At 41.8% G+C, this 25,355-nt stretch overlaps 1 protein-coding gene across 5 annotated transcripts in view; it reads left to right on the top strand.

The window, feature by feature from the left end:
• Positions 1-13,462, top strand: part of ARHGEF7 (Rho guanine nucleotide exchange factor 7) — a 115,875-nt gene extending 102,413 nt beyond the window's left edge. For 4 of the 5 annotated variants that reach the window (XM_021545597.2, XM_021545598.2, XM_021545600.3 and 1 more), the window contains 3 exons: positions 6,462-6,561; positions 7,180-7,234; positions 10,377-13,462. In XM_021545597.2, the coding sequence (XP_021401272.1) occupies positions 6,462-6,561; positions 7,180-7,234; positions 10,377-10,499 (278 nt within the window). In that variant the 3' untranslated portion in view covers positions 10,500-13,462. Of the gene's footprint in view, positions 1-226; positions 324-6,461; positions 6,562-7,179; positions 7,236-10,376 lie in introns of those variants that run through there. The other variant, XR_013339522.1, reaches the window with a different exon arrangement.
• The last annotated feature ends 11,893 nt before the right edge of the window (positions 13,463-25,355 follow it).

Genomic DNA, 25,355 nt, shown 5'->3' with positions numbered 1-25,355 from the left:
GAATGTTTCATTGTACTGTACAGTATGCCTATTGTTTGTGGTTGCATATCTCAATTAAGTGTTTTGTTTTATATGAAAAGGACATCTGTTATGTACAGTTGAAATAAATTTTGCATTTGCTAGACTGTGACTTTAATATTTAATTATTAAACAGGGGGAAAGGACAGCAGAACTTAACACATCCTCTTCTCCCTATGCCTCCTTTCTCTTCCTCCTTTCTTCCCAGAGTGATCAAATGCTGACATGAAAGACCTATTTTGACATAAATGTGTGATCTTTGTTTAATGTAGTTGACATCTACAGGAAATTCAATGTAATGGGAAGTATGTATTCTTCTATATCCTCATTTTTGTAAAAATAATTCCAGAGACATTGCCATGTATAGATTGTTTTTCTGTCACCTTCCTCTCCTGTTAAATTTATTTTATTTTATTCCTTTTAGGTTTTTTGGGGGTTTTTTTGTTGTTTGTTTGTTTTGATTTTTTGTTGTGGGGTTTTTGTTGTTTTTTGTTGCTGGGTTTTTTTAGAATTTTTTTGTTGGTATATTCTCAGTAGAAGCATGGGCTGAATTATTGGAACAATCTAAAACCTACTTTTGCAGGTCCTATTGCCAGAAAGAAATTTTATGAATATACTAAGGGTGTATATAACTTTATGTGTTTTCATGATGTAATGTTACAACATTTTTCTCTTAAAAGCAAGAGTTATCTTTAGTGTTTCTACTTAAAAGATACTTACATATGAGTGAATTTACATCAGTAAGCTAATATATGTGCTAAAATGTTTACATCAGATTATCAAGCCCCCTCTATTACAAGGTCATAATTTTGTTTTGCTGTGATTGTAGCAGCTCTAGTGCTGCAGCCATGTGCTTGGAAGTTTTTGTATTGGTTAACAAAATACAGGCAGTTTAGTGGAGTAGCTCTTTCCATATGTTGTCTTAGAAATCTCCCATGTCTTCAGATGGTGGATTTGTCTTCTCAAGCTATTCATTCTGTTCTTACATGACTAACACATATGAAGTTATATTTTGGTCCACTTTAATTGTTTCCATTTTACTCATCATATTGCTGTAAACTGCCTAAATCAGTCATCTGAGTCATGTGGGGTTTTGTTCCTGTTTGTGATTCTTTATTAGTTAAAAAAAAGACAGAACTTCATGACCAAACCTTTTTTTTTTATTCCTAAGAATTTGAAAACAATGGTGTATCTTATACAATGAACTAAAATTTAGCTGATATCTGGCTTCTGATTTGTGCTTTCTGTACAAAGATAGTAAAGGATACGCTTTTGATTTTGACAGATCTGTAGCACAGATTTTTCCAGTTTTTAAATCCCAACAACATATACAGAGTCTGGAAGCTGCATTTTTAGAATTTTTTTGTATTAGGACATTATGAAAAATTTATTAAGAGAAGTTTAATTTGGCAGTCTGCTCATCTGCTTTAACATATTTAATATAACAAATACAGTGGCACACTAAATATTTTAAATTACACGTAATTTTTTTTTCTCTAACATTTGCTTCACTAGGAAATGTACATATCTGTACATGCCAGTTGTGTATACACAAACTTGCTTTTCAGTGGCAAGTCACACTCCTGTCATTGAAACTCAAGTAAATTTAATTTCTGGGAGCTTCTTAGCTTGTAAAATTGGTGAAAAACAGAATTGTATGTTTACAAGTACTGTTTCAAACTTTTGCTCTTTATCCCTACCTTGTTCCCCTCTTTACCTCTCCTAATCACAGTAAAGGTATGATGAAGTGATGAAAACCACAATACTTAAAAACTGTGCAACAGAGTCTTTGCTCATGGCTCAGATAATGCTGTGCTATTCTTGAAATTGCCACCATCCCCACACATCTGACTTCCATACCTTAAACTAGGACACTCATAGTCTTCTATGACTATGAGCCTTCTCCCTTTTGCTAGCTGGAGGAAGCTGTTTTTGGTTGACTGGGGAAAGCTATCTTTTCACTAATGCCCTGAAATTAGCTACTTTAGGCAGATGATATGAATACCCACCTCCATTTTACTCTTGGCTGACATGTTTCCTGGACAGACAAGGTCTTTGGACATAGGCAGAGACTTAATGTCCAGTTAAAGTGGAAAGGTTTCTGAATTTCATCCCACTTTTCATTCTTCCCTTCTGCAAAACTTCTGAGCTGCCTTTATATTTTTCTGCTAAATGATTCAAAACAAGGGACTAGGCTGTTTACTAGTACAGCTCTTTTTGAAGCCTAGCTTGTCAGGAGCCAGGATGGTGCCATATAAAAATAGCATGGTGCCCAGAGAAATTGTGAATGCCCCATCCCTGGGAGTGCTCGAGGCCTGTTTGGACAGGTCTTTGAGCAGCCTGGTCTAGGGGAAGGTGTCTCTGCCCATGGCAGGGGGGTTGACTCTGTGTCAACCATTCTGGAAGATGTCATGCTCTTTTTGGGGAAGAGTGAATAAAGGCTGAGGTTTTGAGTGAGGATTGCAAACAGACATCAGTTAGAACCTCTGTGACATTCAGTCTCTGCTGTAGTCTCTTCTTTGTTTGGTGTTAAGACCATACTCCAGGGCTAGGAGTGACACTACCTGTTTCAGGCAGGTATAAAGTGAACTTTTGTTATGAAGTTGAAAACCATGCAAATACCCAAGCATGTTCCAGCTTTCCTTATTTCTAGAAATGCTCAGAACTGCTTGCTTGTTTTAGACTGATTGATTTAGCTGGAAAGGGAATCAGAGCCTGGAAACCAAAAGCAGGGGGCTGTTCCTCACAAGCCTATTCTTGTATGTCAGGTGTTCTACCACATTATGTAGGGGCATTGCTAAGGCCTGTAGCCCTGTTCTGAATGTCAGGTGGGCTGTGTTGTTCCTGGCTTTACTCTGGAGGCTTTATTTGCTAAACCTATAATTTAGGGTATGGTTTTGTCAAAAAGCATTGTAATTCTTTATTCTCCACTCTAAGGCTGAGAGGTATTGATATTGAATAGACACCTTTATTTTTTTCATAGAATTTAATTTATGGAAACTTAATTGAATCTTATTGTAGTGGTCAGTTGTTTGCCTTAATTACTCAACAGACTTCTAAACAGTGGGGTCATTCTTCCAAGACCCTCATTTTAAGAGTTCCCTATTGAGAAGTGATGGCAACTTACTTGGCCTTAATATTTATTTGCTAGTCTTGAAGTAATTATCAAACATATTTTTTCCTCCCATCTACCTTGTTTCCCTCAATACCCACCCCCTCCAAAAAATCCCCCAAACTAAATGAAACCCTGTTTTGTGTAGCATGGGGTGCAGGGTGTCCATCTTTAAAAAAAAATCCAAACAAAACAAAAAACCCAAAAAAAAACCCCAAAAACAAAACCAAAAAACAAAAAACCAAATAAACCCCCAAACCCAAACTAAACCAAAAAAACAACAACAAATCACCACATGAAAAACCCCTACAAACTAACTGACTAGTACTTGTGGTTATGTTGTCTCAATTGGGCAGTCATTTGAATTTAAATATAGTCATTAGTCATTTGACCTTTCTGACTTGGAATAGTGTCTTGTAATAAAATTCAGTGTGAAACTGGGATGCTTTGGATTGAGAAATAGCAGATATGGCAAACTAAAGTAACTTAGTTCTTCCACCCTATTTCATGAAAATGTGGAGTATGTCTCAAAGGTGTTTAGGATTATCTGAGTTGTATGAACTTCCTAGACTGCACAATCTTTCAGTATTAATTCAGTGGGAAGTGACCACTGAACTGTAACACAACCCTCTCGTCATGTCCTATATCTGTAGCTTTTGCAGAGGGAAATGGTTGCACAGGGAGTAGACCTAAAGAGTTTGATGAAGGCACAAGGTGGAATTTAGGGGACATTGCTGAGTGCCAGTGAAGTTACTGAAGTTACTTCCAAATGTGTAACTGCAAAAAAAAAAAAAAAAATCTTAAAAAAAGTATAGCTGCTGGCATAAATGGTGCAGAAAAGGATTTTGAAATAGCTTTCTTTTGCCTTTAGAACTTGACACCTCATGTCTGATGTTACTGTGCATGTACTCATTTGATGACCGGATCCTTTGTGGCAGGATAGATGTACTGAGTGTTTGTATCTTTGATACTTAGCTTGTATTTGTGGGGTTTAGGAAAAAAAAAATCTACTATAAATAAAAACCCTTCAAAACTCACAAAACCCAAACCATGATCAAGGAGAAAGTGTGGGGGTTTTTACATAAGTACGGACCATAAGAGCAGCAAGAATTCTGACATACAAATAAGGGTTTGTATGACCAAGGGTATTGGAGCAGTGAAGGCAAGAGTGGAATTTGTGTTCCACAGTAGTTACTGTTCTGTGGCACAGGAAGGTCAGTGTTCACAGCAGCAGTGTTCCATTGTGTGTGTTTGTGTGTAGTGTCAGGTCTCCTTGTGTGTATAATGTTCAAGTGCTTTGTGTGTCTGTGCAGGGTTGTGTGCTGTGCTCTGCTGTACTTTCATCAGGATGTGCTGCTGCAGACATCTGCTTCACATGCATGTGTGTGTAACTGAACAGCTGGGACAATTTGTTGTCAAGCTGTCTGCTCCATGCTATTTGTGCTTTGCAAGACCCATGTTACCCTGCCCAGGCTGACAGTTGGATGCAGCTCTGTACAAAGGGACAAGCGTGTGCTCCATTTGGGTGGAGGGAGTCACGGGTGAGAAATGTGTGGCAGTTCTCTCCCCTTGGTCAGTGTCTCCCTTGGCCTGTGCTGGGCTGAGGTGTGCTCCACATCACTACAGAGACCCAAAATGCAATGATCTGGTAGCAACTGCTGCCAACTAATTCCTAATCCAGCATTTAATCCAGTTCTATGTTAGCTGCAAGGCTAAAGCAGAGCAGTAAGCAATTAACTGGAAAAAAACATAAGAGAGCTTTTTACAGAGACAGACAGCACAAACAGGGAAGTGTCCTTAGCTCCCTACAGAATTTGGATGTGTTTGTTTTATAGATTGTTGCTCCTGGAAAATAAGTGGAAATGTATTAACCCTTAAAAGATTTCTTTGCTCCATAAGAAGAATTTACTGCTTTTGAAGACAAGATTCTTTCTCAAATCTGCTGTTCTCTTTAGTCTATATAATATTGACAATCACATGCTCATATGTTAGATCTTTACTGTAAGATTAAGGAAGTTTTTTTCTGCATTAAAGACATTTGTCATTGTTTGCTAAAATAATTTAAATAGCTAAACATGTACAGCTAAGATAGGATCCTTACAAACTCACTGTTCAGAACTCAAGACTGCAGCTGTCTGGGAAGTTAGTATTTTGTAATGAGTGTGATTTATTCAACATTTATTTGTTTATATTTTGTATTTTACCATGATCCATAAAAGAAAAGTGCTGCTAGCACAAAGCAGCTGTTCAGCAACTAATTTCTCTGGACAAGCATGTCCTCTGTAGTACAAAGTTATCAGTTTGAACAGTATTAGACTTGAGAAATTCCTGGTTAATGAAAGTTCACTACAGTGAATTGATGACAAGTGTACCTTGTTCGTTAAAACCGATGTCTTAGTTAAAAAATGTAAGAACTTCAGTGCTTTATCTGCAGTGTTTGAATTCTGAACAAATGCTTAGATACCAGTTTATTTACAGACCATTTTTTTTTTAAAATCCCCTTGTAATTTGTTGCAGCTGAATTGAATAATGTTTATAGAATTATGATGGATGCACATTTCTGACTTGTAGCTTTTCTAGTCAGAACTATGTTTTTATAATCTATACATTTTATCTCGATGTTATAAATTGTAACGTGTGGAAAAAGTTCTGAAGATGTTGGTATGTTTTGAGTTTTTATCATCAAACCATGAAGTGCTTTTTAAAACATCTATTAAATACAAAGAGTGTGTGTCATTTGGTAGGAATGCATTGTAGGACTAAAAGGCTATCTGTAGGAGTATTTGCATGTATATGTGTGCATACACAAAGTGGGGTGTTTACAGTGTTTCAGGGAAAAGGGTTTTTACTTATTTTTTCTTTAATTGCTGTGTCATTTGATAGCACTATTCTGCTCCTTACTGACAGAGTAATGGGTTTAGAGCAGAATTATATCTTGGATTTGTATCAGTGTGGGATCAGAATCTGTCCCTGACGCTTAAATCGCTGTTACTTAAACACAGCTATGTCTTTCTCAGTCTGCTGGGGGGAACTGCACAGCTTTTACTCATGGTTGAATAGTGCACTGTTCCTTGAACAGTGTAACATCCCTGTCAGTGACTGTGGAGTTATGGCACCAGTGGGGTAGGGGTGTCAGACAACCTTTTGTTGTTGTAAGGCTGTGGTTTCAAAAGTAAAAAAGTGTCTGTAACTCATGTGTAGAGGGAAAGGGGAAATGGAAAGTGGTACACCTTGGTCATGGGAGTGTATCATGCGGTGATGAAAGAATAATCTTTAAAATGCCACAGTGGAATTTGTGAGTTGCTCATTTTGTAATTTATTTTTACAACAGGTTCCCGTAAAGAATCAGCTCCTCAAGTCCTGCTTCCAGAAGAAGAAAAAATTATTGTAGAAGAAACTAAAAGTAATGGTCAGACTGTTATAGAAGAGAAGTAAGAAAATGTTTAATGAATGATGAATTTAAGTAGTAAACTTTGCACTCTTCCTCCTCCTGTCTCCCATTATAGCTGAATGTGTCTGGTATGTTTGTAGTTGGAATAGAGCTGTTTGGAGTATGCTGCCAGTCCTCTAAATGCAGTTGGCCTTCATTTAAATGTCTGGTTTCTTTGTATATGCTGGCAACCTATTCCACCCATGCCAAAAAGTGATGTGCTTCACTTGCAAATAATTTTTCCAAGTGCTGTCAAATTTCAGTATTAAATTGGTGTCATCCTTCTAGTTAGCATGTGGCATCATTCTTCTTTTTTGATTAAGTGTATGTTGGAAAAGAAACTACAGTTCTGTTGTAGAAAGATGTAATACAGAAACCAGCAGAGGTCCATAAGTGCCTGAGAGGTGTTTCTTGTCACAGAAGCTGGCAGCAAGTCCCTTGCCTTACTGAATATAAATCCGGATTAGAAACAGATTTTTTTTTTAAACACAGGTTTGAAATTAGCTATTGTGGGGTGTTTTTTATTTAATTGCATTTAATTACAGTTTTGTCTAATAATAGATTTAGATGTGTATCTCTGAAAGCTGTTGTAACATGATCTTTTTTTTTTTCTTTTTAGAAGCCTTGTTGACACAGTATATGCATTAAAGGATGAAGTGCAGGAGTTAAGACAGGTTGGTAACTTGCTACATTTATAGCAACATAGAGAAAGAAAAGATGGAAGGTTTGTTATAAAATTAAATATGGCTTGCAAGTTCACTTTGACAGTCATGAGCTTGAATTTTGGACTAGATTTACTTTTAAAAGTAAAATATCATTTGCCAAAAAAGCACTCCCTGTTGTTGTCATTAATCTTTTGAGAATAGCATTGAGGATTGCTTCTCTGAAGTGAATTACTAAGCTGTTTTTGGATGTTGCAGCTTCTGAAATGGTGGAAGTGTTAAGCAAATTCAGTTGTGCTGTATCACCAGCAAAGTAAGCTTACAGGGACTGAGAAATCATAGTTGCTCGAGAATGCTAATAAAGGCCTAAATAGAACCAGATATTTATAGTTCTAAAATGATACAATCGTAAAATAACCTGAACACCTCTATGGCTCAGTTCTTAAAACTGCTCATTTCCAGAGACAAGAGTCCTTTTCAGTGCCTATCACACGGCTTTTTTTAAAATGAGGGCTTCACAATAGCTCTGGGTGCTTTTTTGTCACTTGTTCTAAATATCCACCATGATTAAATAAAAATATCACCTCTTCAGAACTTAGCTTGTTTTAACCATGTTAATGGTGCTGCATATAGTCTTTGCTTAATGTATTGGTGAAAGGAAGCATTGGATTTTCCTCACTATGCAAGGTGTGAAGTTGCTTACCAGTCTGACTCCAGAAGTTGGATAAAATTTCTTGTGTTAATGTAAAAAGGATTTATATTCAAATTTCTTCAAATCTGGGGCTTTAAATGTGATTTTTTTGCCATCTGTAGCCATGCCTAGTATTTGTAAGGATGTAATGCATATTCCTTGAAATAGGACAGTTGATGTGTTGCATACTTGAATTCTGCTGGGTTCAGCATATAAAGAATGAATATCCCAGGTTAGAGCTGAATTTGGCAGTTCTTTTAAAAACAAAATTCATATAATAAAAGCAGCAATAATAGCCCACTAATACTCCTGTGGCCTCCTGCTTTTCTACAAAGAATAAATGTGCAACCTCACTGAGGCTCTGCACAGCTCCATGACCCTTAAACAAAGAGCCCCTTTTTCCTGAGCTTCATGCAACAGCTCTCTTTTCTGGTGCCTTTTCAAGTAGATGTTCTTCAGAATCTTACATCTTCCAAGCCAAGACATATTAAAATCTGGTTTCATTTTCTTATGTAACAGGAATTCAGCAATCTCATCTTAGAAGCATTTATTGGCCCACTGCTGCCAGAGAAGGGGCAGAAATAATCTCTGAGCTGGCAAGGGCTTTTCAGATAAGGGCTCTCTGGGAGTACATGGTGTCCTGGTTGGTGTAGACACCGGACTGCAAAGTGGGATCCTTCCTATAGCAGCTTCCATCAGTTATTCATAGCTGTTGTTCCACAGGCAATACACCTAAACTGGTCCTGAATTGGCAGGATTACCTTAAATCTGTTCCTATATAAAATAATGAACTTTCCAAGTTTCTTAACAGACTTGAGGAGGGAATGGAGTTAATAAGGTGACAGACCATGGCTGTAAAGACCATGTGTAAAGACTAGACAACAAGGAGCTGCAGAGCAGTGCTGTGGAAAGGTCTTTGGGGGTCCTGGTCAGTGGCAAGTTGAACTTGAGCCAGCAGTGCCCTGGCAGCCAGGAGAGCCAACCCTGTCCTGGGGGCATCAGGCACAGCATGGCCAGCTGGGCAAGGGAGGGGATTGTCCTGCTCTGCTCTGAGCTGGGGCGGCCTCACCTCAAGTGCTGGGGGCAGTTTTGGGTGCCACAATATATAAAAGATATTGAACTATTGGAGAGTGTCCAAAGGAGGGCCATGAGGATGGTGAAGGGCCTTGAGGGGAAGCCATATGGGCTGATGTCACCTGGTTTGTTCAGCCTGGAGAAGAGGAGGCTGAGGGGAGACCCCATTGTGGTCTACAACTTCCCTGTGAGGGGAAGAAGAGAAGCAGGTACCAATCTCTTCTGGTGACCAGTGTCAGGACTTGAGGAAACAGCATGAAACTGAGTCAGGAGAGGTTCAGGTTGGATATTAGGAAAAGGTTTTTCACCCAGGGGGTAGTTGGTTGCCAGAACAGGCTCTCCAGGGAGCCCAGAACCCCAGGTCACAGCACCAAGCCTGTCTGAATTCAGGAAGCATTTGGACAATGCTTTCAGGCACATGGTGTGATTCTTGGGGTGTCCTATGCAAGGTCAGGAGATGGACTTAATGATTTTGATGAGTCCCTTCCAACTCATATTCTATGATTTTACGATCCAATCCTTTTTCTAAAATGTCTGTAAAAGACAGCTAATGGGAGTCCAGTTGGACCCTGGGATTGAAGGCCAGTGTTCATTAAACACCATTAGACTTGTCTTGGGGCCTTATTTCAATGTTATTTTACCTTCTGGTTTCTTCCCTATTGTTGCTAGCATTACCTTGACCTGTACAGGATTAAATTGTGTAAGCATTCCTGTGGATTGGTGCCTGTCATCTTTGTGGTCTTGTTCATTTGTTTCAATATTACCTGATGGCACTAAACAGTGAGAACTTGCTTGTTAATATATTTATGTGGAGAGATGGTGTTCCTTGAAATTCAGACTTAGACTGCTGGTAGTCATCAGTCTAGTTTAAAATTTAGTCACAAGACATTTTTCAGAGAACATAGTGATTTTCAAGATACTCCTTTTAACTATTTGCATTCCTAATGAAGCAAGTTGATTTGCATTAAGTTTTAAGAAGCTTTTTGGAGAATGAAACCAGTTAAAATCACAGGAGGTTCTTACAGGGGATATTTAGTCTGCTTACTGCTGCATTTCCCTTCTCCATTAGCAACAAATATGCTCTACTCCTCATTGATCAGTTTTGAGCAGAAGAGTTCAAGATTAGTGGCCATCTGTTACTAGCACTTGCTGTATAAAGGCCTCCTAAGAACAAACAGGAAGTAGCTCAGTTTCCATTTGGTAGCTTTTGTTGCATTGTGTGAAATACCTGTGTGTAACTTGTGAAGTAATAGAAGCTTTACTTTTGAACAGATAATATTGGTTTTACTGGGAAGAGCCTTCGGAGTTTGTAATTGATGGCGTATGTGTAGTCAGATCTGTTAAAAGCCCCCCAAACCAACCAGTAATATCTCTGTCTTTGTTAAACAGGATAACAAAAAGATGAAGAAATCATTAGAAGAGGAGCAAAGAGCGCGCAAGGACTTGGAGAAGCTTGTTAGAAAAGTTTTAAAGAATATGAATGATCCATCTTGGGATGAAACCAATTTATAACCACTTTTTCTTTTCCCCTTCTTCTTTCTATTGAAAGACCAGTTGTAGAACTGAGCTGGGAAGCCTTCTGACATTAGTCAGTGTTGCATCAAGAGCACTATAAAACAGGATTTAACTGGATCTAGTGATTTCTTACTCTGAACATACAGAAAGAGTCAAGCCATTTCCTGCAGCAATCTGTACTTTAAGCATGGAGACTGTGGATCCTGAACTCTACTAAACTTAATTTGTTTGCATCCAAATTACCTCATTTTGCAGAAAGTGCAGCACCTGACTAAAAGTCCATGTTTTTCAGTGGCTTTTTAATTAAATATATATTTTTCATGTAAATAGCTGTAATTTAGAATGCATATGGTATTGATGTATCAGGGCTGATATGTTGGGTTTTTTTCTTATGTTATTATAATGATCACAAGTGTTAGAATTTATGGCAGTACTGTCTTACCTAAGAAAGGTCAGAGTTCTTTGTGGATAATTATGAAGTAGTTCCAAATTACCCACTCACCACACATGCAAATTTAAACCCCTATTTTTCCTATTTACCACTATATTTAAATCCTTTACTGTTACCTGTTACTTTAAACAGTTTATAGTTCCTTAAGAACAGTATTAAAATACAGGAAATTGTTTATTGACAGTAGAAACAATTTTTAACAAATCTAATGCCCACAATTTACATTCAGACACACACTTGTTTGGGCAGACTAATCTATTGTGCTTTGGCCACCAAAAGACTGAAGTACTTGCCTGTTTTTTATGACTGTGATTTTTAGGTGTTTATGTACATTTTCTGTTGTTGTGCTTAAACATACAGCTGGCTGATAACAGATCATGCAGTTCGTTAAAGGAAAAAATCTAATCCAGAATTTTGTGAATAAATTGTTGCTATTTATATTTTATGGTCACAGCAATTAAATTTTAGCTAACCTTTGTGCATAAGACACATGGGCTAGGCCAGACTTCATTCAGAGCTTTGTTTCTATGCCACTATATAAGACTCTCTGTTTGGAGTTCCCATACTGTGGAAGCAGTCATTCCTTTCCCACCCTTTTTTCTTTGCATGTTGCTAATTTCTGTCCTACTAGGATTTAAATGGAAACAAATGTGGAAATAATTTTTTAAATCGTACTGTAACTTGTAATTTGCACTGCTGACAGATTTTAAAATACATAAAGGAACATTAATTCCCTAGTCTGATAGGTGCAATCACTGCAGTTTCTTGTATTTAAGATAGGAGATGATACATCATTGCAAACAGTGAGCTTCAGATGAAGCACTTAAAATACTAATCCCATTAAAGCTTATTGTTTTTATGGATTTCATCAAACTTTGGGTTTAACTCCAGACAGTGCAGCTTTCCGAGGGATTTGTGTTCAGTTGAGTCAGAAGTGCAGGTATAGCACAGACTTTACTCACACCTTTTGTCATTCTGATTTTCCACTGCTCTTTTAGCTCCTGCTAAATGTCATGCTCAGACTTGAGCAAACGTGTGTACAAACTTTAGTGAGTTGGAGCCAGGATGATTTGGGTTGTAAGAATCGTCATGCACATTTTGAATCTAATGAAAAATCTACTTTTAAAGCTACCCACTTTTTTCAGTCAAGAACAGCTTTATTTAAATAGGAAATTCTGTCAGTGATTACATACTTGAGAAACAATTCTGTGGGAATGGATGGTTCATAACCTGAGTAGAGAAGTTGTCTCTTTTAGAAAGCTGAATACATTTGTAGGTGTCTTGTGTTCCTGGAATTTAAAAATGTTTTCCTTTAATTCTAAAGGAGGAGAAAATGAAAAACATCTACATTACCAGTTTATATATTCACAGAACTTTAAATTTGTTAATTGTTGTTAACAAAATCTTCCCTTGATGTTTGTGGTTGCACAAAATTGTGGACTGACATTTTATTTATCTTCACATTTAGAAAATATCCTTGCTAAAAACTAAGTGATACTAACCCCTGCAAATGCATACTATCATGGCCAAATTTTGACTTGGGAAAGCAAATATAATTAGAATTTTGCTAACATTTTCATTTTCTGACATCCAGGGTGTTTTCAGAGTGATTTTTAATTTTCAATTGAGCATATATGAAAGGATATTCCAGAGGAAGTATGAAAGGAAAACATTAACCTTAGTAGTATTTAGCAAATTTTAACTCAGGAACAACTTCCATCATAACAATTTGTTTTGCATTATATTGTAAAGAGTGGTGTTGCTATGTAAATCTGCTGACTCTTAGTACCTGTGATATTATAATTTCTGACAGTACCCCTACATTGACATCTAATGAACATGCCTTAAACACTGGGATGAAGCAGTTGTTAAATATGACCAGGACTTAGGGACTGGTTTTATTCAAAGTGGATTGGGAGGACTAATTTTTACACAAACACATACACATACACACAAAAAAAAAAAGGAGACAGAAAATGGAAAATGTTGTAGGTAGCTTTTGTCTCTAGTGCAGAGAGCAGCTTCTGACTTTTGGGAACCAAGTACCTGAACTTGTTTTCATTGACAATTTGTTACAGTGTATATAGATTGTAAATGTCACCATGGACCTTCTGAATTGTTGGAAACTTTACATAAGCATGGATAAATGGGGCACTGTTTATTTAACCTATTAAAGGGTTGTTTGTTTGCTCTCATCATTTAGGGATGAGGAGATGAAGCCATTTCTTATCCTATAGATGTGAAGCACTTTCAGTTCTGAACTGTCCAAAATGTAGCATAACATTTCTCTGTACTTACTGATGTATATGTGTCTCTCCATGTCATGACATCCTAAAGATTGAATAACTGCTTTTGTATAAACCTTTTTAATGCAAATCATTTAGGGAATTTAGAGTATCTGTTTACAGTGTCTGTGAAGAACTCTAGTTTAGATGTCATAATAATATCCTGGTATCCACTACTAAAGCGTTTATGCTACATTGTAATTAAACCATGAATTTTTCCCCTACCCTATGAAGTGTTGTGTTTCATCTAATATGTGGGCTATGAGATAAAGGGAAATTGCTTTCAATTTTTTGCTGTTCATATAAATAACCACCTCTCCAATTTAATAGCTGTAATACCATCTTGAAAGAGCTTTTTCATGGTCTTTTATAATAGTAAATTGATGCCTGGAAAAAAAAAACAAACAAGGATTGTTTAGAGAGGTAGAAGGAGGACCTTAACTGTCTTACATTGCAAAATGTGCACTTTCTTTGGCAACCTGACCTGCTCAGGTAATGTAAGAAATTGAGGAAATCAAAGACTGAAAATAATGAAAGGAAATACAGCAAGAAACACTAGAAACTGCATCAAGTGAGTGAAATATGTCTACATGCATTATTTATCTGAATAGAAATTTGTGTTGTGTGTCATAGAGACTTTTTGTGGTTGGTGCTGCCTGAAATAGGGGGAGAGGGGTGATTTTTATGGTAGCAGAATCATGTATGGCTTTATGCCAGATGGTGGGTTGGGTTAAGGAAAGTGCAGGGAGTAATTTGTTTGAAGAGATGGTTTCAATCTTTGGACAAGGCATTTGAAGGGATTAGTAACATCTTGGGTGTGTGAAATGATAGATTTATTCTAGCTTAGTTTGCTAAGGAGATATACTTAGAACAGAGGACTTTATTTGGTAGTGGTTTATAATTATTCTCGGAAGTCTCACTTTCTAAGTTTTCTCTGGAAAAGATGGGTATTTTACACAGTTTGAAATTGTCATTTCCTTCTCACCTGAAGCGTTTTGGGGATTTTTCTTTCCGAATGTTTTTTATTGGGGTAGGTTGACCATTGCAGGCTGCCAGACCCTCACACAGCCACTCTCTTACTCCTCTCCATCAGCAGGAGACAGGAGAAGAGTAAGATCACTGAGATAAAAACCACTGATTTCTTATTGTTCAAAACAGAAAAACTAAGCCACCTTTCCCTTACCCTAATTCTTAGGCTGAATTGGACTCTTCCATTTCTGTTGTCCCTGTTTTCCAGTCTCCCCGCAGCAGTGCAGGAGGGTGGGAAGGGGGGTTTTTGTTTGTCTATAACAATTCCTCTTTCCTGGTCCCAGTTCATGCTTTTCTCCAGTGTTGGTCTTCTCCATGGCTGGCAGTCCTTCAAGGATAGATATGATTCAAGGTGGGTTCATCCTGGGTTACAGTTCCTGCCAATGTGCCTGCCCACTGAAGGCTCACTATGGACTGCAGATTCCTTCAGTGCATCTGCTGCAGTGTGGAGTCCTCCATGGGCTGTAGGGGAAAACCTTCACTGTGGTGTTCTATACAGGCTGCAGGGGAGCCTTCTCCAGCACCTGTGGCACCTTGTCCCTCTCCTTCTCCTTCCTGAGTGTTTACAGGACTTTTTGTTGCACTTTTCCCTCACTGCTGCACTCTAAAATGGGTGTTCCTCAAGGCACTGCCATTTTGTTTGAGGCTGAGCTGTGTCCTGTTGGTTCAAGGGATGCCTCAGTTACATCCTGTTGGACCTGCTACACCTACCAGGCTCAGAAATTCAGGTGCAGGACTTGCTGTTACCTGCTGTCACACCTTTGCTTGCTGTGATGAGAAGGGAAAAGAAAGAGCATGTAACCCTTGATAATGGGAGTGAGGGGCCTGCAGTAGTCAGGGGTGGTGTGAGTTAATGTGTGTGTGTGTGTATATCTAGATACTCCATAAGTCCCACAGTGCTGACGCTGAAGGGTCCCAGAAAAGAGGAGTTTGCACTTTGGAGAAATGCTGAGATGAAATTTGAGATGAATTTGCTCTACAAGACATGCTCCATCATCTGAAAAAGGAATGGAAGCTTGCCATATTTTGCCTTGTGTGCTCAGCACTTGAGCTTTCTCTTTAATACATGGGTCAAATACTGTTTTGGAAGGGGAGCTGAACCTGCATTTAGAACTAAATTAACCTCTGGAGCTCTCCAATAATATGAGTGACTGCCTTAAAGCCACTGTCCAGGCCTAAATCTAATTCTTGTGTCCTTAGGAAGACATGAGAGCTACAGTTCTGCAAGTTACTATGAATAGTTACAGCTGTGGTACCAATTACTTCGTGCAGGTCTTCACAGTCCAAAATTTGCTCAGCTGCTCCCAATAGCTCCTGCACATTTTCACTGATCTCATTGTGTTTCTCTGTTGAGCATGCAGAGGCTCTCCTTTGTGGATGGCAGAGCTCACTTCTGTGGTGTTCTTCGCCCCATCCCCTGTCATGCCCATTTGTGTGGGTGTGCACACCTGCAGGCATATCTACTGGCTTTACAATAACATGGCACTGCTAACCAGCCTGGCAAAGGAAGCACATTTTGCTGAATCCAAACTTAACACTGTACCAGCTAGTAAGAAGAGAATGAACTCTGTCCCAATTGAAACCAGGACAAACCTTTTCCTAATGTCCATTTTGCTGTCATATATAGGCCTGGTGAAATTCCCCAATTAATGTTTTTTCTTAATGTATTGCTAGCCACCTCTTGTCAGTCAAGCAGCCTGTGATAGCTGTGTGTATACAGTAGACAGAGATGAACAATACAGAAATAGCATGTTTTTGCAATATTTTTCCAGCAGGGGACTGTGTTAGCTTCTGCTATGTCAGAAACTACTCACTTTCCCTGAATTTGTTAATATTTCTACTTTTGTATGATTTTATAGCCAAATGAAGTTAGCTTTTTGTATATTTTGGAACAGCTTTTCAAGCTCCAGTAGATACAGTCTATTAGATACCTTTTGTCCTGTAGTACAGAGGTAGACAGTCACAGTTGAAAGTGTTCACATAGCATTTGACCGAGCTGTACCCATTGGATTTGTGCCGTGGGTTTTCAGCACTTCCCCGCAGCACACATGACTTACTGTAGTGTCTGTATATTCAGCATCACAAGGGCTCTTCTAGCAAAATGCAGTGAGGAGGTAACACAGGATCAGGTTTATTGTCAGGCAGAACTAAGCAAGGAATTTTCTGTTATCACTAACTCATTTAAATCTCTGGCCTTGGTCTACAACAGGCAGAATTTCAGAGGAACTGAGAAAAATCTACTGCTACAACATCTAACACATGAAATCTCCATTCTGAGACTGAACTGAGAAAACACTGGGATGATGCAATGCATGCTCCATCCACTGCACTAGATTTCCTCACTGCTGGGAATTTATGAGATAGGACTATTAACAGTGCTGGGAGGGGCAAAGAACTGTGCATTGAGGGAGCATGGTAACTTCCCTGGGCTTGAAGATAAGCATTTGAAAATACAGGCTCAAGAAAGTGGCCCTGCTGTGCCACGACCACCAGATTTTCAGCAGAATTTCTGCCACTGCATCCAGACCTGGCTGCATGTTCTGCTGTCTGTCTCATCTTTACTTCTCAGGTCCACACTGGGCCTTCTTTACCAGGCTAAACAGTTCCAGCTCCCTCAGCTACTTCTATGATTCATTCTCCAGACCCTTCACCAGCTCAGCTGCTCTTCTCTGGACATGTTCCTTTGCCTCAATATCTTGCAGTGAGGGCCCAGAACTGAGCGCAGGATTTGAGGTGTGGCCTCACCAGTACCAAGTACAGGGGGACAATCACTGCCCAGGTCCTGCTGGCCACACTATTGCTGACACAGGCCAGGCTGCCATTGGCCTTCTTGGCCACCTGGGCACTGCTGGCTCATGTTCAGCTGCTGTTGACCAGCCCCTCCTGGTCCTTTTCTTCCAGGCACCTTTCCAGCCTTTCTGCTCCATAGTGCTGCCTGGCCTTGTTGTGAGCCAAGTGCAGGACCTGACACTTGGCCTTGTTGAACCTCATTCTCTTGGTCTCAACCCATCAAACCAATCTGACAGATCTCTGCAGAGCCTTCCTGTGCTCCAGCAGATCAATATTCTACCCAGCCTGGTGTTGTCTGCAAACTGGCGAAGGGTGCACTTGATCTTCTCATCCAGATTGTGAAGATATTAAAGCCCTGGGGAACACCACTTGTGACCATCCAGCAGCTGGATGCAACTCCATTCACCACCATTCTCTGGGCCTGGCCATCCCGACAGTTTTTTACCCCTCGAGCAGTGCACCCATCTGTGCCATGAGGAGCCAGTTTCTCATTTCTCCAGGAAAATGCTGCAGGAGACTGTTTCAAAGGCTTTGCTGAATTCCAGGTAAACAACATCCAGAGCAGGGACATTGGACTAGATGGCCCACTGGTGGTGCTTTTAAATCCTTACCTGTCTGTGACTCTGTGAAATGATGGAAAGTGTCTCAATTAGGACTTCCACCAGTGCCCCCAGTATGCTCAGGTGAATCCCATTCAGCTCCATAGGCTTGTGTGACTAACTGAGGTAGCAGATCTCTTTGGATTATGGGAGCTTCGTTCTGCTCCCCATCTCCCTCTCCCTGTTTAGGGTGCTGGTATTTTAGAATCTGTTTAGATGTGACTTTAAAGCAATTTCGATGAGCTGGGTTCTATTAGGAAGTGAAATAACACTTCAATGCAAGAAATAATGTAACGTTTCAATGTATTTCCCACTAGTAGGGAAGCACTCAATTGAAAGAAAAAGCATATAATTCTCTGGCTATTCTGAATTACTTCCTGCTCATTAAAAACATCAGATTTTATCAACATCTACCATGAAATACTTGACATAAAGAGTTCTGTGTTCTGCACGTCTGTAGACAAAGAACTCAGATGCATCTGTATACGTTGAGAAGCACTGGTGCATAGCAGGAGGAAAAGTAATTTCTACCTTAATCATTATACATGTCTGCAAGGCTGAATTTGTGTGCACAGCCTGATGTGGTGTGTGCCAGGAGGATTCTTCTTGGCAGAGACTTTTGAAGGCTAGTCCAACCACCCTGTGGAAACAACAGTCATGCTTTAGCTGCACCCCAAACCAAAAGCATGGTAAAAGTGCATTTGCACACAGGTAAAGTAGGCAGCTTTGTGCAAAGGTGCACTAGGGGGGGGACATGACAAAGGAAACAGGGAGTTGTGACATGGGGCTGCCTTGTGACGTAAGAAAATCACAGTGAAAATGCCCTTATCTCGTGATCCTGACAGGGGAAGTACTGCTGTGCCTTCAGCAAGGCAGCATGTCCTGTGTGGGGTGCACACTGGGAAGAATAAGAGTGTGAAAACTTGAGTGGGAAGTGGCAGACAAGTTGTCTGGCATTACTGAAAACCCTGGCTATTGGAAAAGGTTGGAGTGATAGGCTTTCTTTGATGGGGAAGCATGGCTGAAAACATTGTGCAACCAACAGGAATGTTGGAATGGTTGGAAATTTTGGAGGTTTTTTTCCCACAGAACATGAGCTTCTTATTCTACTCTTTTCTGCTAGTGTTCTCTTCTTTCCCATGTCCATGTGCTCATGTGACCTCACTGAGCATCAGCCCACACTGTGGGGAAAGAAGGGTGGGATGCAGGTCCTGAGCAGCTGGAAGAGCTTCTACCCTGAGATTTTAGGCTACTGACCTTGGCTGCACTGAACACTTCATTTTTTCTCAACCACGTTAGAGTCCCTTGTGTCTTTTTTCTGCTTTGTTTCTAGCTGAACCCATGGCTTTCCAGAAAGTCTTCTTCATAGCTTTGCAAAGTCAGCAGACTGCCATGAAGAAGCACTTTTTGTTAGTGTGATTCCTCACAGCTTCCAGGCTTGGCCTTTGCCTTAAGTCACAGGTCATTGACCATAAATTCACTATCTGTGTTCAGGCAAGATCTTCACAGGGGAGATCTGGATCTCTGTCTACTGGAAGCCTTGTCCAGTAAGACTAGAAAGCAGAGATGTAGTTTACTCTGTGCATTCATGCATTGTGCACATTGTAATATATTAAATTACTCAGTGAGTTATTACTTGGTTCCTAGGCAGAAACATGCTGCTGTAAGATTGTTCTGCATCTTGCCTTGACTGTGTCTTGCAGCATTTGGAAGTGCTCTGTGATCAGCCTTAATAAGGTAGAATATTTAATCTTGATTTAAGGAGAATAATTTACAGTGGTTTTTGGTTCTAATGACTGCTGGTTTATGGAAAATTAAAGGGCTCATTCCCTTTGTCAAACATGGTTGAAGTCTGAACTTCCATAGGGAGGTTCAGAAATTGTTCAGATATGGAGGGAGTATGGAAAGCAGAAGAGTTGGCCATTTTTGCCAGATTTTTTTGGCTTTTGCAGGTACCTTAGGAAAGTGAGAAAAAAACAGTGTACAGACTTGTAATGAATCGAGTGATTACTTGTCAGTCTTGAAACCACTGCAAATAACACAATGGAGCTGGGCTACATCAGGCACCTCAATGAGACACTGGCACAGGTTGCCCAGCGAAGCTGTGGATACCCCATCCCTGGAAGTGTTCAAGGCCAGGTTTGGTGGGGCTCTGAGCAACCTGGTCTAGCAGAGTGTGTCCCTGTCTATAGCAAGAGCTTGGAACTAGATGATCCCTAGGATCCCTTCTAAGCTAAGCCTCTGTATTTTTGTGGGGTGCTGGGATATGGGTGCCTGTGTGGCACTGCCCAGCACGGCTGAAGTCTGCCGGCTGCTGGAGGCTGTGCCTGTGGACAGCCAAAAGGTTATGTGGATATTTGCAGTTCTGCTAAAATCCCCTTTCTAAAGCCAGTAACACTCTGCTTGTTTAGTTGCCAAGTTCTGTTTTAAGAACAGCCAGCTGCCCAACAATTCTGGAATGTTGTTTCTGGATTTCTGTCCCCCTATTCAGAGTGAAGTAATGCCGTGGAAATATGAAGGAAAAAATATATAAAAAGTTGAGGCATATTGATTGAAGGAAATACACTGACTTACAGAAATCTGGTGCAATATGAACAAAACTGACTAGAGCAAAACCAAACTTATAAACCCCACTCTATAAACGTGTCACAGACTCTTGTGTCTTTGGTGCATTGTCCTCCAGCTCACGGCTCAGGATCTGTCACTTCCACCAAACTCTCTCCCTTTGATTGCTGGCTCTTGACTGCAGAGTCCATGCATTTTCTGCTGGATGATGTGGTCCTGGACAAACCCTTTCATCCAGCTCAACGCCTCTTCAAGGGGTGTTCTCCAGGCAACCCCAATTATATCTCTTTCTGAATGTGCCTCTTTTTCATCTTTCCATGAAAGCCCCTGGTCTGAACCAAACACAACTGGCTACTTAGATGCTGCTTAGTTGCTCTCCTGGAGCATTAATTGTAGGGCATTGTTTGGGTGTGTTCTACAATTGTTCACAGAAAAATATTTCAAATTAATCTGATTAAATGGATATGAAACCAACATGACTGTCCACATTAAGTGAGAAGTAAATGAAAAGTTGTGTAAAATAAAAAATAAAACCCATCACGTGTGGCAGAGCTCTTCTTCAGCCCCTGTTTTGTGGAAGTGATACTTGTATAGGTGAAAACTGCAAAAATGGAATATTTGAGGGACTGAATTCAGACATTTGCTGTAACAAATAGTGTTGTGCAGGTAAGTATTTCCCTCTCCTCTGCCAATTTTTGAGAATTAAAACATACCTGGAATATAATGACTGACAATCTTGTGACTTTCCCTTCCTTCCAGGCTTTGGAAATGACTCAAAGTAAGTTATCTTGGAGCATTTGGCTTTGAAATAGTGATAGATGGGACAAGTTGTTACTTCATAAGTTGTGGTTTAGGAAGCACACTGCTTTGAATGAAAATATTTACTTTGGGTTTACGTGCCTAAAGTGCAAAAAGCAAATGCTGTATTTCCCTTCCATTATGTGAGGCCCCAGGAGAATACACAGTCTGTCTTCAGGGCCAGAAAAAACCACACTGGATGAGAGAAAATTCTGAAATGTAAGCAGTCAATATTATAGCACTTCACCACAAAATAGTACATACTGTCAATGAGTCATGCCACTGCTCTTAACTGTGGTAAAGCAGTAAACAGGATCCAGGAGTTCAGTGGTGCAGTTCAGTCCTGCACTCATCGGGAAACCAAAAAAGGAGAGTTTTTGCAAAAGCTGAGTGCTTCTGAAATCTGGTGCAATTGACAAGATTTAAAACATGATCGACAGATAAGGTTCACAGAACATTTCAGCAAAGGCTAATTTATCTTTGTTTACTGTATGAGACATTGCATCGTGAGGAAATTGTGTGGTTTGGTGAATAATTCTATATAATGCATTTTCAATGTGGACAAATTATAGAAAAAAGAAAACCAGAGAATCTTGTAGTATATATTGTATTATCTTTAGAACAAGCACAATCTTCACAAAAGCCATGATGGAGTGATGCAGGCTGAGGAAGTTGGAGGTCTGCTAGCCCCTCTTCTTTCTTATTGTTTATATCTCATTATATATATAATTAATTATATATATCATGTATATGTCTCATTACATAATCATGTACTGTACTTATCCCAGTGTTGTGCTATTTGTGTATGAAGCAGACAATGAAATATGTGTTTTATTCTGATGCTTGGGAGCACTGAGCCTGGATGAACTCCCTAGAGCTCCTGGCTAATGCTCTTGGCTACCTGGATACCTGCATCCTCTAAAGTACAACTCACCTAGGGCTCTGTGAATGCCTGCAGAGAGGAGGTGGCACCAAGCGTGGCTGTTCACCAGCCAGTGTTGGAATTTGTTTCACTACACAAGGATCAGGAGCAGAGGTACATCGGAGTAATGGAAAAGAAGCCCCGAAGAAGATGTAAATTAAGGACAGCTCACAGAGTACAAGCAGAACAAAGAAACATCTTGTGAACTCAAGATGAGTCCCCAAAGGCCAGAGAACAAGCTGCTGTGTGTAAGGTTTTCTGTGCTCCATCTGGGGCAGTAGGACTTGGAGGAATCGCATCAGTCAGGAGCAGCAAAGCAGCATCATGTGCTGTACTGTACTAGTGCCTTCAAATCAGATGCAGAAGCTCTAAGAAACTCCAAAGTTCAGGGAGAGACCCCTTCCCATACACCTTCCTCCTGCAAGTCTGGCAAAATCCCACTGCTGTGCTCCATCGGAGTGTGTTTAGCACGCTGGCTGAGGGCACAGCGCTCTGCCCTTGCTGCGGGTGTTCTCTGGGCCCGTCCGTGCCTCTCCCGGTCCGTCCGTGCCCCTCCCGGTCCGCTCCCGCCCGTCCCGGTCCGCTCCCGCCCCTCCCGGTCCGTCCCCGCCCCTCCCGGTCCGCTCCCGCCCGTCCCGGTCCGTCCGTGCCTCTCCCGGTCCGCTCCCGCCCGTCCCGGTCCGTCCCCGCCCCTCCCGGTCCGCTCCCGCCCCTCCCGGTCCGTTCCGCCCCTCCCGGTCCGTCCCCGCCCGTCCCGGTCCGCTCCCGCCCGTCCCGGTCCGTTCCCGCCCCTCCCGGTCCGTCCCCGCCCGTCCCGGTCCGCTCCCGCCCGTCCCGGTCCGTCCGTGCCCGTCCCGGTCCGTCCCCGCCCCTCCCGGTCCGCTCCCGCCCCTCCCGGTCCGTTCCCGCCCGTCCCGGTCCGCTCCCGCCCGTCCCGGTCCGCTCCCGCCCGTCCCGGTCCGCTCCCGCCCGTCCCGGTCCGTCCCCGCCCGTCCCGGTCCGCTCCCGCCCGTCCCGGTCCGTCCGTGCCCCTCCCGGTCCGCTCCCGCCCCTCCCGGTCCGTCCCCGCCCGTCCCGGTCCGCTCCCGCCCGTCCCGGTCCGTCCGTGCCCCTCCCGGTCCGTCCCCGCCCGTCCCGGTCCGTCCCCGCCCGTCCCGGTCCGTCCGTGCCCCTCCCGCTCCGTCCCCGCCCGTCCCGGTCCGCTCCCGCCCGTCCCGGTCCGTCCCGGTCCGTCCCCGCCCGTCCCGGTCCGTCCCCGCCCGTCCCGGTCCGTTCCGCCCCTCAGCAGAGCGAGCGCGCTCCGCTCCGCGCGGGAGCCGCGGGCCCATGCGCGGGGCGGGGGCGCCCCCTGCTGCCCGGGCCGGCAGCGCGGGCAGGAAGGGAGGGGCTCGGGCCGCCCGCGCCTCGCGTCCTCCCAAAGAATCCCCTCCAGCGGCGCCTCTGCCGCTTGCTCTGGCGCTCTCTTCGTTGCTCTGGCTGCCTGCCTGTGGTCGAACCCCAGCCGGCAGCTCAGCCCCAGGCAGCCGCTTGCTCATTCTCCTCACTGGGATTGCGGAGAGAATCAGAAGGTAAAAGTGAAAAACTCGTGAGTTGAGATAAAGACCACTTAACAGGCAAAGCACAATCCGCTTACACCAGCAGGGCAGAACAAGGGACTCATCCACCACTCCTGTGAGCAGGCAGGCTTTCAGAGTTCTCTGGTAAAGCCAGGCCGCACAACCGCTAATGGTGACTTCAGAAGACAAAGACCTCTCCAAATGTCCCCCTGCCCCTTCCTCCTTTTACTCCATCTTTACATGCTGAACATGACACCATATGGTGTGGGATATCCCTCTGGTCACTTGGGATCAGCTGTTTTGGCTGTGTCATCTCCCAGCTCCTTGTGTAGCCCCAGCCCCTTCACTGGTGGGTGAGGTGAGAGCCAGAAAAGGCCCTAACACTGCAAGCCCTGCTCAGCAATAACACTGTGTTAACACTGTTTTCACCACAAATCCAAACACAGCACCACCATACAGACTACTATGAAGAAAAAGAACTATATTCTGATCAAACCATGTACAGCTTTCTTCACAGGTTTCTAGAGACTGCATCTGGCTGAATCCAACCTTCTGCATGTTCACTGTTCATTTTCAATAGAATATGCTCTTGTTGGTCCTCATCAACTGGCAGATCTGTGGTATTGTGTTCTATCACCATAGCTCTCATTTTCCTAAAAAACATGACCCAAAATTTTTGCTTCAGCTATCTGTGATGATAGCTGCAAGTGGTATTAAAAACTACTGGGAAGTTTTATTCCTAGTTGGAACAGGGATTTGGAACCACTATCTCATGTTAGTAGCGAGGTGCAGAAAACCTGAACCCATACTGAAAAAAGAAAAACGTCCTTCCAAACTATGGCTCCTGTTTCAGCTCAACGATATTTAAATATCTAAATCCTATTAGTTCTTCAGAAAATTTCCCCATTGCCCAAGGGAAAGACTGAGCAAGCTGGTCAAGCTGGTCTCTCACCTTTTTTTTTTTTTTTTTTTTAACTTAGGTTTCTTGCTTAGTCAAGATTTGACTCCAGGAAGACAGGCATTAAACCCATACCAAATACGCTCCACAGGCTGAGTTCCCAGGTGCTTGCTTTAAAAAAAAAAAAAAAAAAAAAGAGGTGGGCCTTTGTTGACATTTGCCATAGTTACTATATTTCAGAGCCCCATGGCCTATATTGGAATTAGAAATTTGACTGTAGCAGAGAGGAGCAAGCCTGAACTTGACTGCATCATCATCTCCACCTGAGCACTGAGGGTAGGATCAGTTGAAGCAGTACAGGCTTTGTTATGGGCTAAGTAAATTATTAAAAACATTCAGTCAAGAAGGCACCTTGAAAGGTCTTTAGTCCAGCCTCCTGCCCAGAGCAGGGACAACTCTGAGATCTGACCTGATGGCTCAAAGATTTGTCCAGTCAGATCTCAAAAACCCTCAAGGATGAAAAACTCACCAGAGAACCCAGTGGGCTTGAATTGCTCATGCTGCTGAGGGAGCTTTACTCAAACCAGGAGGAGTACAGATAGGCTGGGCACATCTGTAAGGCTGCAGTGCTGGTCCTAGCTCAAATAACAATGTGCTGCTTCTTGTTGAGCATCAGGGTATGTAGCCCTATACCACAGCCCTGTTGTGTACTGCAGCATAAAATACCCTGGCATGGTGCACTGCAATACCTCTACTTCCATAATATGCATTTAACTTTTAAAGTGAGACAGAGCTAATTGGGAATGATGGTTATGGGGAGGAAGGTTTGCAGGTTGTGCCTATGGTTCTGGACCACAGACACCTCCAAAAACGCAGCTCTAAAGGGCTTCTGTTGTAACAAAATCCTTCTAAAATTTTGGTCAATTAATGTTTGTGTTCCATTAGCTCTGCATCTGGGAG

Source organism: Lonchura striata, chromosome 2, assembly GCF_046129695.1.
Source record: "Lonchura striata isolate bLonStr1 chromosome 2, bLonStr1.mat, whole genome shotgun sequence".
In the NCBI taxonomy this organism is placed as follows: Eukaryota; Metazoa; Chordata; class Aves; order Passeriformes; family Estrildidae; genus Lonchura; species Lonchura striata.
Note: the sequence above shows the minus strand (reverse complement) of the source record. Positions and strands in the feature narration are given on the sequence as shown.